This window comes from Podarcis vaucheri (assembly GCF_965113315.1).
Source record: "Podarcis vaucheri genome assembly, chromosome: 2".
Taxonomy (NCBI): Eukaryota; Metazoa; Chordata; class Lepidosauria; order Squamata; family Lacertidae; genus Podarcis; species Podarcis vaucheri.
In genome coordinates, this window is record NC_138760.1 from 73352288 (window position 1) to 73367723 (window position 15436).

The following is a 15436-nucleotide window of genomic DNA, read 5'->3' on the forward strand; positions in this document are numbered from 1 at the left end:
CTTGAGCAGGGGTTCCTCCAAAACGTAGTCTGGCACCCAGCTATTGGCGCTGGCCCGGGTGCCCTCTCTGGCTAGGAGGTATTCGACTCCCTCTTCCCCCCATCTGGAGTCCAAAATCTCCGTGACCTCGTTGATGGGGTCTTGCTGCGTCACCCCTCGCGTCTCCGTCCGCTCCCGGAACGGACTCGGTGCCGTCCCTGGCTCCTGGAATCTGTGAGGTGCCTTGTAGGGAGTGAGCACCGACCTGTGGAACACCGGATGCATTCTGGAACCCTCCGGCAGCGCCAGTCGGAAGGCTACCGGGTTGATCTGTGCTTCGACTTGGTACGGACCAATTTGCTTGTGCCCCAACTTCTTCTTGGCTAGTGACCTGGTCGGCACTGCGTGGGCTGCCAACCAGACCCAGTCTCCCACTTGGATCTCTTCGCCAACCCGCCTGTGCTTGTCAGCTTGCACCTTGTAGGCGTGCTTAGCTAGCTCCAGCTGCCGTCTGAGTTGATCGTGTACCGCCTGCAACTCTGACGCGAACGCGTCCGCCGTCTGTGGTTCTCCGTCCCCCACTCTCTCCCGTCCCGGGAAGGTTCTGGGATTCCTCCCATTGTTGGCGAAGAACGGCGTCACCCCTGTGGACACGTGCTTCGTGTTGTTGTAAGCGAACTCGGCGAGCGGCAGGTAATCCACCCAGGTCGCAGGTTGTTGATTGGCATAGCATCTCAGGTACTGCTGCATGATGGCATTGACCCTCTCTGCTTGCCCGTTGGTCTGCGGGTGTCTTGCTGATGCCAAATCGACCTTGACATTTAGAAAACTCATCAGCTTCTGCCAGAAATTCGAGACGAACTGGCGCCCGCGGTCGGACAGGATAGACCGCGGCAGACCATGCACTTTGAACACGTGATCTATGAACAGTTTGGCGGTTTGTTCCGCCGTGGCCACCTTCGCACACGGAATGAAATGTGCCATCTTGGTGAACAAGTCCACCACCACTAGTACAGCTGTCTTGCCTCTCGAGCTGGGTAGATCCGTAACAAAGTCCAGGGCCACTCTCTCCCACGGTTCAAACGGCTTTTGCAGCGGTTCCAGCAGTCCCGCCGGTGGTTTGTGCACCGGTTTGGCCCTCTGGCAGGTGTCGCACCTCGCAACGTAGTCCGCGACTTCCCCTCTCAGTCTGGGCCACCAAAAGTCCCTTGCGACTAATTCCACCGTTTTTTCCGTGCCAAAGTGCCCGGCCGTGGGTGCGTCGTGCAGCTGCTGCAGTACCCTGGCGCGAAGTTCGTCTCCCGGCACGTAGATGGCCCCTTTACGTAAGAGCAAGCCGTCTCGTATCTGGAACTCGTCGCCCTTTGCCGTGCCCTTGTGCACCTCTGCCATCTTCGCCTGCGCGAAGGAGTCGTCCTGCAACGCCCGCCGCACCGCATCCAGGTCTACTGTGGCTGAAGCGCACGCCCACGCTGTTGGCGCGAAGATGTGCATGGCTGCCGCTGGCGTCGCCTCTTCGAGGTATTGCGGTTTGCGGGACAGTGCATCCGCCATGACGTTGGTGTCGCCTGGGACGTACTCTATTCGGAAATTGAAGTCAGCAAAGAACTCCGCCCAACGTATCTGCCTCTGGTTCAGGAACTGAGCCGTGCGCCAGTGCTCCAGATTCTTGTGATCCGTGCAGACCTGCACCGTGTGCTTGGCGCCGATCAGGAAGTGCCTCCACGCCTTGAAAGCTGCATGAATGGCCAGCAACTCCCTGTCCCAGATGGTGTAGTTCTGCTCCGACTTGCTGAGCTTTCTGGAGTAGAACGCTCCCGGCCTCCAGACCCCCTGTGGGTCCCTTTGCAGCAGGACAGCTCCCACTGCTCTATCGGACGCGTCTGTCTCTACCCGCATCGGCCTGCTGGGGTCGATATGCAGCAGTTGCTCTTCCGACGCGAAGAGACGCTTGAGTGCCTGAAAGGACTGCTCCGCCTGCTCCGTCCAGATGAATTTCTTTTTCTTGGAGCTTAGCGTGTCCGTAATGGCCGCCGTCTGCATCGCGAACCCCTTGATAAACTTGCGATAGAAGTTGGCGAAGCCGACAAACCGCTGGACCTCCTTCCGGTTGCGCGGGCTCTTCCAATCCAACACCGCACGAACCTTGGCGCTGTCCATGGCTAGCCCCTTGTCCGACAACTTGTAACCCAAGAAATCCACCTCCGTCGTGTCGAACTGGCACTTCTCCAGTTTGGCGTACAGTCTATGCTGCTGCAGCCTCTCCAGCACCTCCCGAACATCTTGGTCATGGGCTTGCTGCGATTCGGAGAATATCAGGATGTCATCCAGAAAGCAGACGCACTTCTTGTAAAGGAGTCCCGCCAACACATGATGCATGAAAGCTTGGAAACAGTGAGAACCGTTTTGCAATCCAAACGGCATCACTCTGTATTCGTAGGTGCCCAGAGGCGTGAACATGGCTGTCTTCCACTCATCGCCCTCCCTCATGCGGATGAGATTGTACGCACCTCGCAGGTCCAACTTGGTGAACACGCGTCCCTTGCGCACCGTCGCTAGTAGGTCGTCAATCCTGGGCATGGGGAAATCAGAAGGCTTGGTCATCTTGTTTAAGAGGCGAAAATCCACCACCAGTCTTTTTTGGGGCGTGTCTTTCTTCTTCACGAAGAAAACAGGACTGCCCCCTACTGCCCTGGACTCCCGGATGAAACCGCGCTGCAAATTGTGATCTATGAACTGTTTGAGTTCCTGTAATTCGTCCTCAGACATGGAATACAGCTTCCCTTTCGGCAGCGTCGCCCCTGGTAGGAGGTCAATCTTGCAGTCATATTGCCTGTGCGGTGGTAGCTTGTCAGCCTCTTTCTCGCAGAAGACCTCCAGAAAGTCTGCGTATTTGTGGGGGACTGCTTGCAACGTTCCCAACTGCAGTTGTGATTCCTCCTCCTCTCCCTCCTGTCTGGGCAGGATGCAGTGTTCTGCGCAATAAGAGGAGCCGAAGATCAGCTGTCTCTGGTACCAAGCCAGTGTCGGACTGTGCCTGTCCAGCCAACTCATGCCCAACACAATGGGCGTGTCCGACAGTCTGGTGACATTAAAACTGATGACTTCCCTGTGGTTGCCAAGGCGCATCACCATCGGTGGCGTTTGCTTCACCACCTGCCCCCCTAGCAACTCCCTGCCATCCACTGTGACGACTTGCAGGGGCAGAGTGGCAGGCAGTAGCTGTATAGCGTGCTGCTCCACAAAATCCTGCGCTATAAAGTCTGCGTTGCTTCCAGAATCCACAGAAAGCGGCACTTCGATAGTGACGCCATCGGGTAGCTGGAGAGATGCTGTGAGCTGCACTACTGGTTTGGGTGGGAGGGGGTCCGTGGGTTGCAAGATCGCTGGGGACTGCTTCACTGATGCGTCTGGCTGGGCCCCAGTGCCTCTGTCTCCAGCCAGACATCGTCGTTTCCCTGCTGTGGTTCTCCTTGCTGCGTTGCTGCAGTCACCATTGCTGAGGCTGCAGTGTGCTTGTGGAGCCTCCGGGGACACTCTTTCGCCAAATGGCCTGGATCCTCGCAGATGTAACACTTCCTGTTCCCTCTAGGAGGCTTCGCTTTCACTGCTGTCGGTGCTTGGGCTCTGGCTGCTGACTGAGCCCTTGCACCTCCAACCTCCATCGGTTCCCCTCCCCCTCCAGGCGGAGGTGTGGATTGCGCACGCGCTGCTTCTCTTGGAACGAAAGAGAAACTTCTCGCTGCTTCGCGCCCGCCACGTCCTTCATCTCTGCACCATGGACGTTCTTCCAGCCTCACCCCCACAGTCAGCGCCCTTTGGACCACCTCCTGCGTGCTTCGGGGCCTCTCCCCCCTTGCAATTTCATCCTTGACCGCAGAGCTTAGACCCTCCCAGAACAGGTCTTTGACAGGGGGCGAATCCCGGTCCCACTCTAAGGCACTGACCAGCGCAAAAAAGCGGGCGTGGTACTGCCGGACGCTTGCCCTCCCTTGTTTTAGTCCATGAATCTCCCGTCGGGCAAGATCCACATCAATAGTAGACAAAAAACACGCATCCATCGCTTTGATAAAGGCATCTGCATTCTGAAGCGCCGGATCTTTATCCCTCCACAAATTGCGTAGCCACGCTTTAGCATCCCCATGCAAATGGGATAGTATGAACCCCACTTTCTCTTCCTCATCTCTAAAGTCTTTTGCCAGCAGTTGCAGTGCGCACATTACGTCTGCTCGAAAATTGGGGTACTGTTGTAAATTCCCATCGAAGTGAGCCACAAGCCCTCCTGCTCTCCGTGCCAACCCAACCCCCTCCGGTCTGGGTCCTGGCTGCCCGTGTTTAACCCATGCTTCAAACCTGGCGTGGAGATCTCTGTAGGCGGCTGCCGCATCCTCCTCCCTCTTCTTGGATGCCAGTACCTCCGCGTTCAATTGGGTAACTGCCTGTTGCAGCGCTGCAACTGTCTCTGCTTCCGTCATCTCTGCTAACCGTCGTGAGCTTGCTCCCAAACACCGATCCCCTCCTCCAGCTGCCTCTCTCTCCGCTGCGAGATATCAGGTGTCCGAAGCTTTTGAGAGACGGGTCTTACTGTCAGGGCTGCCACCCAGTCCCAGCTCACATAGGACCAAGTCCGCCAGCGTTCACTTTATAAGAGTCTTTATTAAGTTACAGGTTTCATTTCCGAACTGCAGCGTGCAGCTCTACACCTTCTGCCCTAAGTCGGCGAAGACCCGTCTGAGTCCCCGCCTCTTGCACACCAGCTTAATACCCTAGCCTTGCTCCACCTCCTTCGCCTCTCCCTACGTCTCTGGGTCCTTCTGCCCCCCTGGGCCTCCTCCCTTCTACTCTCCTCTGACGCTGACCCCCCTGATCCTTCTGCCTCCTTGCGGCGGGCTTTAGGACCTGGCTCACTCTCCGGGCTGCTTACTGCTCCAGCTTCCGCTGCATTTGAACTTGGCGCGCGCGCCCAACTCTCTACTTTCCTCTTAACCGTTGCCTCGCTCTCTGAGGAGGGCGTGACCACCCCTGACTCGTGCCCTCCCTCCTGCTGACAGCCTCCGGAAACCGATGCCTGGCTACCTTCCTCCCTGCTGCTCTCAGTCTTGAGCGTGGGTCCCGACTTCCAGCTGCTGCCGCTCTCAGTTATGAGCGTGGGTCCCGACTTCCAGCTGCTGCTCTCTGAATCTCCTCTGTTCCCTTCCTCCTGGGGTGTCCCCCCGGATCCCCCCCTTGCTCTGCTCACTGGGGCTCCCTTTTGGGAGTCCTCTGACTCACTGCTTAGGCTTGGAGATCTCGGGTCGTCATCATCACTCATTTTCCCTTCGGATTCCTCCCCCTCGCTCTCTGCTTCCTCCCTTCTCTGCGTCTCTGCTCCTGAACCCCTGACAGGTGCTATAAAGGGTTTTGGTTTTTTTTACTTCTCCAAATCTTAAGGTTCTCCCAACGTACTGATACAACCCTTTTGCATGTGGGAGGTGACTATTTGGCTACATTAGCCACAGAAATCACAGCCTGATATCAAAAACAGAATAATGGACAGCCTGATCCTATGCAGAAAATTGGACAGGATCTCAAAACTCATCTAGTCCAACCTCCTCCCAAGAAACGCTCTGCTACGGCATCCCCGATAGGTACCCAGCTTCTGCTTAAAAACCTCTAACAAAGGAGAGTCCGCTGCCTTCTTCCTAATCCTTTTTCTTGTCATTTGAACCCATTGCTCATCAAATATTTGAAGGTGACTATCACATTACCTCTTCTCCAGGCTAAAAATTAAACATTTATCACCTCTTCACCAGGCTAAACATACCAAACACCCTGGAAAAAAACTCATTGGTACTTACTGGAAATAAGTACTGGTGCATTACACTGTACAGGACTTACTCTCAGGTAGGTGAACACGAGATTGCCACATTACTTACTCCTGTGAGGATCCAGGCTAAGGGTGGAATTCAACGTAGCGCTATGGAGATTGCTCTGTCTGTGCAAAGCGTTTCAGCTTTCCTGATGGAATGACCTCTTCTCTCTTCCCCCTGAAAGCAGACCTGGGGGTTCTCCTCAGCCCCCAGATCTGATTGGGGACATGTGGGGCATGGGAAGGAGAAAAGGGGAAAGCCTCATTGTGCTAGTAGGACTCATGCCAGCTCTTGTGAGCACAACTATTAAGTTGACTCCAGCCCTAAGTCCAGATAGCCACAATCTTTACATAAGGCTATTCTTTTTTGGTAACATTCTTCCATATGCACACTAGCACACTTCACATATGGAAGTGTGAAGGTTATATCTGGCCATTTTACCTGGTGCGCTAATTCTGTACATGCAGGGAGGTTTGTTTTGTTTTTTGTTTTTAAATATGGGGGAGCATTCAGAAAGATGGCCCCACAGGCCCACTCACAATAAAAAATGGTCCCACTTCATTCTAAGTTCATTCATATAATCATTCAGGAATTATTAAAATATTGACATCCTGGCCTTCTAGAGTAAATATATCTTTCAGTGTGGTTTACAACATCTCTCAGCACAATTTCATAAAGCAATATGAAATAAATTATTGAAAAAGACACAGGATCAACATATATGTGCTTCATAAAAGCCTGCCAAAATTAAAATATCTTCAGTAACTGGTGAAAAACAGTAGGGGAGGTGGCCAACAACTCTTTATAGCTCAGTCAGTAGAACATGAGACTCTTAATCTCAGGGTTGTGGATTTGAGCCCCACACTGGGCAAAAGATTCCTGAATTGCAAGGAGCTGGACCAGATGACGCTCATGGTCCCTTCCAATTCTACAATTCTATGATTCTATGATATGGGTGCAACCGCTAAGAAGGTTATTCCTTATTCCGCTCAGTTGTGCCTCCACCTTAGGCAGGAGACACAGAGAATGACCTCCCCTTTCTGATTATGGGGGACAGACAGGAATGAGATGGGAGGTGATGCCTAAGGTATCCTAGACTTTCGGGCTATAAAAGGTAATCATTAGCACAAAATAGTTGGCAATGGGCAAAATACCCTTAGATTAGTGTAATAAATGTTGCAAAGTTGGGCCCAGACCTTCCCTATTTTATTCCTTCCCACACAACCATCTTTTCCACGGAGATCTGTGCACATCATTACATGTGTGCAGCAATGGCAGTAGCTCCTATTCTTCTTCTCTATACCTGTAGCCTTCTTCTGCCACCTTGGGGCCTCACACCAAAAGGCCCTGCCTCTTTTCTTCAGGGCAGCTGTGGCTACAACAGCACATCTTAGCAGAAAAGGGAGAGAGAGTTCCATCTGCCTCAAATATTTTCTCTCTCTTGGATTGCCAGTAGTACATGTGAAAAGGATCTAGCTGTCTCAGTAGACTACAAACTTAACATGAGTCAACAGTGTGATGCAGCAGCAAAAAAAGCTGGTGCTCTTCTAGGCTACATCAGCAGAAGTATAGTATCCTGGTCAAGGGAAATAATAGTCCTGCTCTACTCTGTCTTGGTCAGACCACACTTGGAGTACTGTGTCCAGTTCTGGGCATCACAATTTAAGAAGGATACTGACAAGCTGGAACCTGTACAGAAGAGGGCGACCAAGATGATCAAGGATCTGGAAACCATGTCTTATGAGGAACGGTTGAGGGAATTGAATATGTTTAGCCAGGTAAAGAGGAAACTGAGAGGAGAGATTATAGCCATCTTCAGATATATCAAGGGCTGTCACATGGAAAATGGAGTAAGCTTGTTTTCTCCGGCTCCATAAGCTAGAACCCAAACCAATGACTACAAGTTACAAGAAAGGAGATTCTGACTAAACATCAGGAAGAACCTTCTGAGGGTATGAGCTGTTGAGCACTGGAACCGACTCCTACAAGAAGTGGTGGACTCTCCTTCCTTGGAGGTATTTGAGCAGAGGTTGGATGGCCATCTGTCATGTATGATCTAGTTGAGATTTCTTCATTGAAGTGGGTTGGACCAGATGACCCTCAGGGTCCCTTCCAACTCTACAATTCTATGATTCTATTAATTTCAGGTTTTTCTCCATGTCACCATGCAACCATTAGGCTGCCCCACCATTTGATAACATGGGGTGAGGAAACTGTAGGATATATACTTAGGGTCAGTGGGGGTTGAAGTCAAACAACATATGGGGGGCCACAAGTTCCTCATCCCTGAACTGGATTATTACGGCTGGCTACTGTGAACCCAAGATCCACAAGTTTATAACAGCAGCAGGAGAGGCAGACTGCTTGGGTACTCTCTATGTAGTTCTTCAATAGAGATAAGATTCCATATTTGTGCACTATTTTTTTGTAATTTATATAACCTCCTGCCGATTTTCTCTTCCCTTATTTTTATGGTGTTGCTGTATTTTATTATATATTTTAATTACTATCGTTATATATAACTCTTTCACTTTTGATATTGTATAGAATTTTTACACTGTATAGATATTATCTATGAATATTTGTGTTCTATGTTATAAACTACACGGCAGTCTTCTGAAAAGGGTTTTACTCAGAGTAGACCCATTAAAATTAATGAACATGACTGAATTTAGCTCCATTCATTTCAATAGCTCCACTCTGAGTAACTGTTGCATACCACCCGCAGATTCAGTGCTCTCCTAGCACCACCAAAACGTTTGGTACTTTCAAACAACCAGTTTGTTGAGAACTCATCCAGGTTTGTTTGCAGGGAAGTTAAGTGACAGTGGCTATTTAATGAGCATTCATTCTTGCTTGCTTGTGAGGAGGTGTGATGACACTGCATCAAAGCAAGGCTGACCCCCACACTTCCAGCGCATTTTCCTGCCACTTTCCTTCTCACCAAAAAAGGCTGTGGAGTTGTTGCTGGGGTTCTTTCACGTGGGTTTGTTTGTACAACACCTCCCAATCAGCTATAATGTCATATCCTGTATTTGCGGTATGAGATTGAATCCCACTCGAGACCTTCTGAATGCAAAGCAGATGCTCTAGCACTGAGCCACGGCCCCTCCCTCATGAAGGAGGTTTGGGCATCCATTGTTCACTTAACATGTCAGCCCCAGCCTTTAACCTCCAATAAACATCTCCCCATCCTTACAACTCCTATCCTCTTCCCCAGGCCTTTTCTATATGTTCTTTCTTCTATTGTTAAAAGGGGAAGAAATTTTATATCCATGCATGCAACTATGGGTGGGATTCAATCAAGTTACCATGTGCATGCAATGAAGTCCCCCGTCACTGTGAACCACTTTAATCTGGTCTGGAGGATTAGGGGAACTTGTGGCATGCCATTCCACAGCCCCTAAAATTTTTATTTAAAGATAAGCAGAGATACACAGAAAATGAAGCAAAGAAAGACTGGGTGATACAGGCAGCAAAGTCTGAAGCAGGAAGATCTTTTGGAATACAACTCCCATTAACCACAAGGTAACAAATGCTATCTAAGGCTGATGGGAGTTGTAGTCTGAGGCAGGGACGTCTTACCCAGAGACTAGTGGCGCAGGGCGCCATGTTCTGGAGGGCGCCAGGGAAGAGGCGGAGGTTGGACATGGCACCTTCCAGCATCAGCTCGCCAACCTCGCCCGCCTCCGCCATGCCACACCGAAGCAGTGCCACGCCCGCAGCCTCCATCTGCCATGGCCACCGTGGCACAAAGCATCCAGCTGAGCCGGGAGGGACTGCGTCCAGCCTCCGCCTCTTCCCCACCCTCCAGCCGCTGTCCACTTCCTCCAGCCCCGTTGTCCTCCCTAAAAAAAGGTTGACAACTCAGGGAAACGGGGGCGGGGGGGGTGCCGGAGGGAGCTATGCACCATGGCACCGGATATGCTTAAGACGGCCCTGGTCTGAGGACATCTGGTGGGCCTATACAGTACTGTAATATCTGCCCACAACAATATTCAAGGAAGGGTGGGTTCCCAAGTTTTCTGCTGTGAAGAGCCTGTCCAGACTGACATATAAACAACATGATGTGATGTGGACAATGCCATCACAATGTATATAATTTCCCCCATAAAAGTTTGGACCTCCTTAGTGGACAGAAGTCTTACCCTCCTCTCACTTTCTCACTCTTGCTCTGTCCCTTATCAGAATCGCTCCTTTTTTCTCCCAAAAGCAAATTTGTGCCATTGCACCTGTGCACTTAAATCTCTTGCCTGTTTTTCAGCAATAGCTTAATATTTCCTTCTTCCCATTTCCTCTCGTTCGACTACCCTTCCTGATCTACTCTTCCTGATCTCACCCAGGATTTCTGTTGCTACCTTCTATTTTGGGGGGGGTGGGAGGTGGAATGCATCAAATGAATTACAGTGGATGCCTGCAATTGTACACATTCACATTCACATTTTATTTTAACTGAACCTACAATTCTAGGAGGAAGAAACTCATATGTACAAGAAGACTGCCCACAATGAAGACCAGCACAGTGAGGGACAAAGTGAAATAAAAGTGACAGCTGACAAAAGTGTCAGTGAGAAGATGGTAGATGAAGTCCTGGAAGGAGAAGCACTCTGGATATGCATCTCATTGTCCTGGCTAGAGGGTGTGGTATGACAGAAGAAGATCTGACTTGCCCATGCTGATTGGGGCCGTTTTGCTGATGAATCTGTAAGAGGCAAGGTAGGTCCTGAATGCAGAGCAGGCATTTATGAATATTCATCCATCTGGCTCTCATGCAGAGCCAGACACAAAAGCAGCAGACAGAGAGCCATCCCCATGCCTTTTCCCTACCATGTTGCCCAATAAAATGCAGTGGTACATCCCACTTGTGCCCGGGCAAAAGGTTCCCCGGAAACACCAGCCTCAAGGTTGGGCTGGCATCTGCACACATCTCATCCAGAACCTAAGCAAGCCTTAAATTATTGGGGGCAGGGAGAGGAAAGGAGGACCATAAATGCATTTCACTATTCTGAGGTCTTTCTGCTTTAGCCACATTATGGTCCCTCTATTACATCCAAAGGAGAGAAGCTAAGAAGATTGTCCTCCTTTGTTCCCTGAAATACAGATTGCTGCATTGGGGTGTCTATATCTATGGGCAGCAGCTTTCGTGTTAAAAGAAATTGCCTAGGGCAACACTGAGCCAACGGCTTGGGCCTCATCGTTCTACATGCAGGAGCAGGCAGAAATAAATTAACATTTATTTATTTTATTGGACCAACCCGTTAAAAAAGATAAGGAAGACTTCCTAGCTTAATTAGGCCATGCTACATCATAATGTCCATCTAAGGCAGTGTTTCCCAACCACTGTTCCGCGGCACACTAGTGTGCCGCGAGATGTTGCCTGGTGTGCCGCGGGAAAAATTTAAAAAATTGAAAGATTTTTTTTTTTAAGTCAAATTTTCGATTGGGGCGCCGTCACTAGATGACCCCTGGGGTTCCCTCCCTTCCTCCCGCTCTGCGCCTCCCTCCTCCTCCTCCTCCTCCTCCGGAGAGGCCCTTCCTGGCTCTCGGCCAAGGCTTGGCGGCTGCCACTCACTCTCACTCGCTCGCCCACCCGTCCCTCCATCCCTGCACCCGGCCTCTCCCCCTCCGTCCCCGGCGCGGGGGCTGCCGGGATCTGTAGTCCCCTCGCCCTTGGGCTCCGCGCCTGCGCGGGGTGCGCGAACTACGTTTCCCAGCGTGGCCTGGCGGGCCGGGCGTTTTGTTTGAAGCGCTCTTCTCCCGGCCATGGAATGAGCGCAGCGGCGGCCGGGCGGGCAGGGGCTCTTCCGCGCAGACCCCGCGCAGCCTGCCTGCGCCCCCGCGGAGATCGGGCGGCAGGATGGAGCCCGGGGATCCCCGCGGAGGCGGAGCGGCGGAGGCGGAGGCTGCCCCCCAGGTAGGGCTGCGTCGGGGTGTGTGTTATTTTTGCAATGCTGCATCCGCGCCAGAGGGGACGCATTGGACCGCGGGGAGACCCCTTGGCGGGCGTGCAAGGCAATGCATGCGTGCAGGCGTTGCATGGAGTGCAGTGCAATGCAATGGCGACGCGGCGCCCTGCATGCATGCATGCAACTTCCACCGGCGCTCCGGACTTGGCAGGTGAGGGGGGTCCCCAGTGGGCGGCAGAGAGAGCCGGGAGGGCGAAGGGGAGCCGGGGGGAGCAGCGCTGCTCCCCGAGCCGAGCCCGGGGGGAAACTTTGGCGTCGTTGCGCCGGGTGTTGGAAGCGGAGGCTGGCGGGGGCCCCTCACCTGCAAAACCTGGTCGCCTCTCATATATTTCGTGCATTGCATTCATCGCCCGCTTTCTCCTCCAAGGAGCTCCCGGGGGCGCGCATGGTTCTCTCCGTGTTATCCTCGCAGCAACAGCCCTGCGAGGTGGGTCAGGCGAGTGGCCCAAGGGAGCACCCAGGGATTGTCCTGGCCAGGTGGGGTGATTTGAACCCTGTTCTCTGCCCGGTCTTCGTCCTCATTTAGCCCCCACATGTGCATGACTATGCATGACTGAGGTTTTCCCCCCTCGTCTTGGCTATGGTGTGAGTCTGTGCTGTTAATTAATGGGGTTTTGCCTTCGGAGAAGATGAGCCAGCCCTCAAGGAGGTGATTATGTAATTTGCTAGCAATTCATGTCCCTCCCGGCGTGACGCTGCGCACTGACGTCACGGGGCTGTAATGGTGGTGTGCCTCGAGATTTTTTTCATGAAACAAGTGTGCCTTTGCCCAAAAAAGGTTGGGAAACACTGATCTAAGGTACACTTGTTTTCCATCCTGGGAAACTAGAAAGCTTGCATGCCCATTTAAAACTACTACAGTGGTACTTAATTCGTTCCGGAGGTCCGTACTTAACCTGAAACTGTTCTTAACCTGAAGCACCACTTTAGCTAATGGGGCCTCCTGCTGCCGCCGCACCGCCAGAGTACAATTTCTGTTCTCATCCTGAAGCAAAGTTCTTAACCTGAAGCACTATTTCTGGGTTAGCGGAGTGTGTAACCTGAAGCATATGTAACCTGAAGTGTATGTAACCCGAGGTACCACTGTATTTCATTTATTTTGCATCCAGCTTGCGCCTTGTGCCTGCTTTTTCACATGAGACCAAGAAGGCCAGGAACTTGAGAAGGAACGAAAACAGAATTAAGGAATAACCATGCAGTGTTGGGTCTCGTAGAGTTCCAATCAGCAGCCAGTCCATCAGGCTACAGGAGAGGGAGAGATGGGACTACAGGGCTTCTGCACTGGCTCTAAGAGACCAGCTTCAACAGGTCACTCCCTTAACTGTCATCTTATCAGCAGCTGTTCCATCAGAGAGAAAGCAATGTTTCCTCCATTGGCTTCTCTTCTCCAAATATTTCCATCCCAGCTAGTCACTACAAAAACTCTGAAACTTAGATCTAGTACCTGAGATTGTTTTCCCCCTTCTCCCTACGCATTCCTTTTCCTTTTGTGTCATGTCTTCTAAAATTGTGAGCTTGCAGGCAGGTACGGTTTTGTCACTATTTATAAACCACTCTGGGACGCTTTTTGGCTGAAAAGCTGGATAAAACTAATTATTATTATCATCATCCTATGGGTATTCCTAGTTGTGTCATAGACCCCATATGCCACTATGGGCATACCATTCATTCTGTATGCCTTGGTTAGAAGAGGATTATGGTTCAGGTCTACCTGCTAGCAGTGCTTTAAATACAGTAAACGTGAGATTCTTGGATCACCCAAGAACTGTGCAGATATCTGAAAAACAAACAGAACCCCACAGGTATGCCTAAGAAGGTGATACCTTTTGCACGTTGAGGGACTTATGACATCAGAACCCCAGGGGGTGGTGGTGCTCAGGAAGGAGGATGCAGAGCATTGCTTTGCAGATACTGCCCCACAGCATCAGACTCCAGTTTTCTAGGTTGCCGTCACCCTGTAAATTGTGTCCCTTCACCATTGAGGGGAAGAGGGAGAAATCAAAGTGGGGAAGGGATGCCAATTTGCCAGCTTTGAAGGCCTGGCCAGAATGATACAGAAACCCAAGCAACGGGAACCATCTCTCCTCCTTCCCTCCCTTCCTCTAGCAGATTTGTTTCCTCCTGCGAAAGGCGGGCACAGCTAGCAGGGCAGCTCTGCAGCTGTGCCTGCAGCAGCCTTACCGACATAGAGCACGCCTTCCTTGGTCTTCTCCGCTGCCACCGCTACCCCTTCCTTAGTCTTCTCTGCTGCAGCAACGACCCCTTCTTTTGCCTTGGACAAGCCCTTCATAAACGCATCCATCCCGGCACTGAGCTCTGTGTGGGGGAGACAAGAGACCAGGCAAGATGGCTTCAGCAGAGGGCTCTGCTGCTTCCAAGGAAGGGGAATGGTTACATGGACTGCTGGGGAGAAGGACCTGGAGGGATATGGGCTTTGGAGAGAGATGGAGGAAATCGGGTATGGTTCCGAGGAGGGACCTCCCTAGGCTGGAGCCACAGCGTTCCCAACAGCAAAGCATGAGGGCTGCCCCCTAACTCAACAGCCTCAGGCTGTATCTTACTGCAGCCACAACATCTTAGCTTGCTGTTGAAACAGGCAGGAGATTTCCACTGCCCAACGGGCTCTCCCAAGGTGGAAGGCTGGGGGAGCAGGTGCAGAGCCCAGCTCGGTGCCATGACAAAAGCAACCTTCTGCCCCGGATTCAACAAGTCTGATGACAGCTGTTAGTGCTGCAAAGGCCGCCGTCACCCTCCATCCTCCTCCTCGGCTGCTGCCATGACCATCCCCATCCTCCCGGCCTACCTCGCCTGCTCTAATGGCTGCAGCTGCTCCCTTCCTGGGCATTTTAACGCGGGGGTGGAAAGCGCCGCTCCTCTTCAGCCCCGTTCCTCAAAAGCATCCGCTCCCGCATCCCCCGAGAGACAGGAAGAGGGAAGAGAGGCTGGGATTTAGCCAGGATTAAAGCCGTCAAAACAGGGATGACTCCGTGTCCTTGAAACCGGGGAGGGGAAGGGAAGGGTGAGGACAGGAGACGCTGCTGCGCTCTCCTTTTCTGCCAATTATTTGGGGTGGGGTTTTTGTAGGGTGTGGTGTTCCTATCCAGGAATATAAGCCATCTCTTTTCTCCATCAGTATTCCAATTCCCGAGGGGGGGGCACGCTTGCGGAGATGGTGTGGGGGTATATATCCCACCCCCCCTCCCGAAAAGAGAGATAGCGGCACCGTCGCCCTGCGCACTGATGGAGGGGGGAATTCACCTCCAGGCCAAACCTTATGCCACCGCCCGCCGCCCCCAATCCGATCTCCAGAGGGGCGAGCGAGAGGAGCGCGCCCAGGCGCTGCTCACCTGCGATCGGCGATAGCGCTGGACTCGGGTGCGTCTCCGCTAAGGGGGTTCAGATCATTCCGGGCCAGAGCGAGCGAGCCGGCTGGGCAGGGTCAGTGGAGCAGGCGGCGAGGTGCAGCGGGGCAGTCAGGGCAGCTCTGCCATGGAGCAGCTCGGCGGGGAGGAAGAGGAGGAGGTGGAGAAGAGGAGAGCCGAGGAGACGCCGGCGCCTTCGCCCTGCTGCTGCCGCCGCCGCCGCCGCCGAATATTGCAATGAGCCGCCGCGCGCCCTATACCCGCTCGGCGAGGGGATTTC

At 52.4% G+C, this 15436-nt stretch overlaps 1 protein-coding gene across 3 annotated transcripts in view; it reads right to left on the bottom strand.

Annotated features, from left to right (window-relative positions):
• Positions 1-15436, bottom strand: part of SNCB (synuclein beta) — a 46214-nt gene that overhangs the window by 17164 nt on the left and 13614 nt on the right. The window contains exons 1-2 of one of the 3 annotated variants that reach the window (XM_082213594.1): positions 15142-15395; positions 13976-14110 (exon numbers count right to left, since the gene is read on the bottom strand). In XM_082213594.1, coding sequence (XP_082069720.1) covers positions 13976-14096 — 121 coding nt within the window. In that variant the 5' untranslated portion in view covers positions 14097-14110; positions 15142-15395. Of the gene's footprint in view, positions 1-13975; positions 14111-14597; positions 14796-15141; positions 15396-15436 lie in introns of those variants that run through there. The other 2 variants (XM_082213595.1, XM_082213593.1) reach the window with 2 other exon arrangements.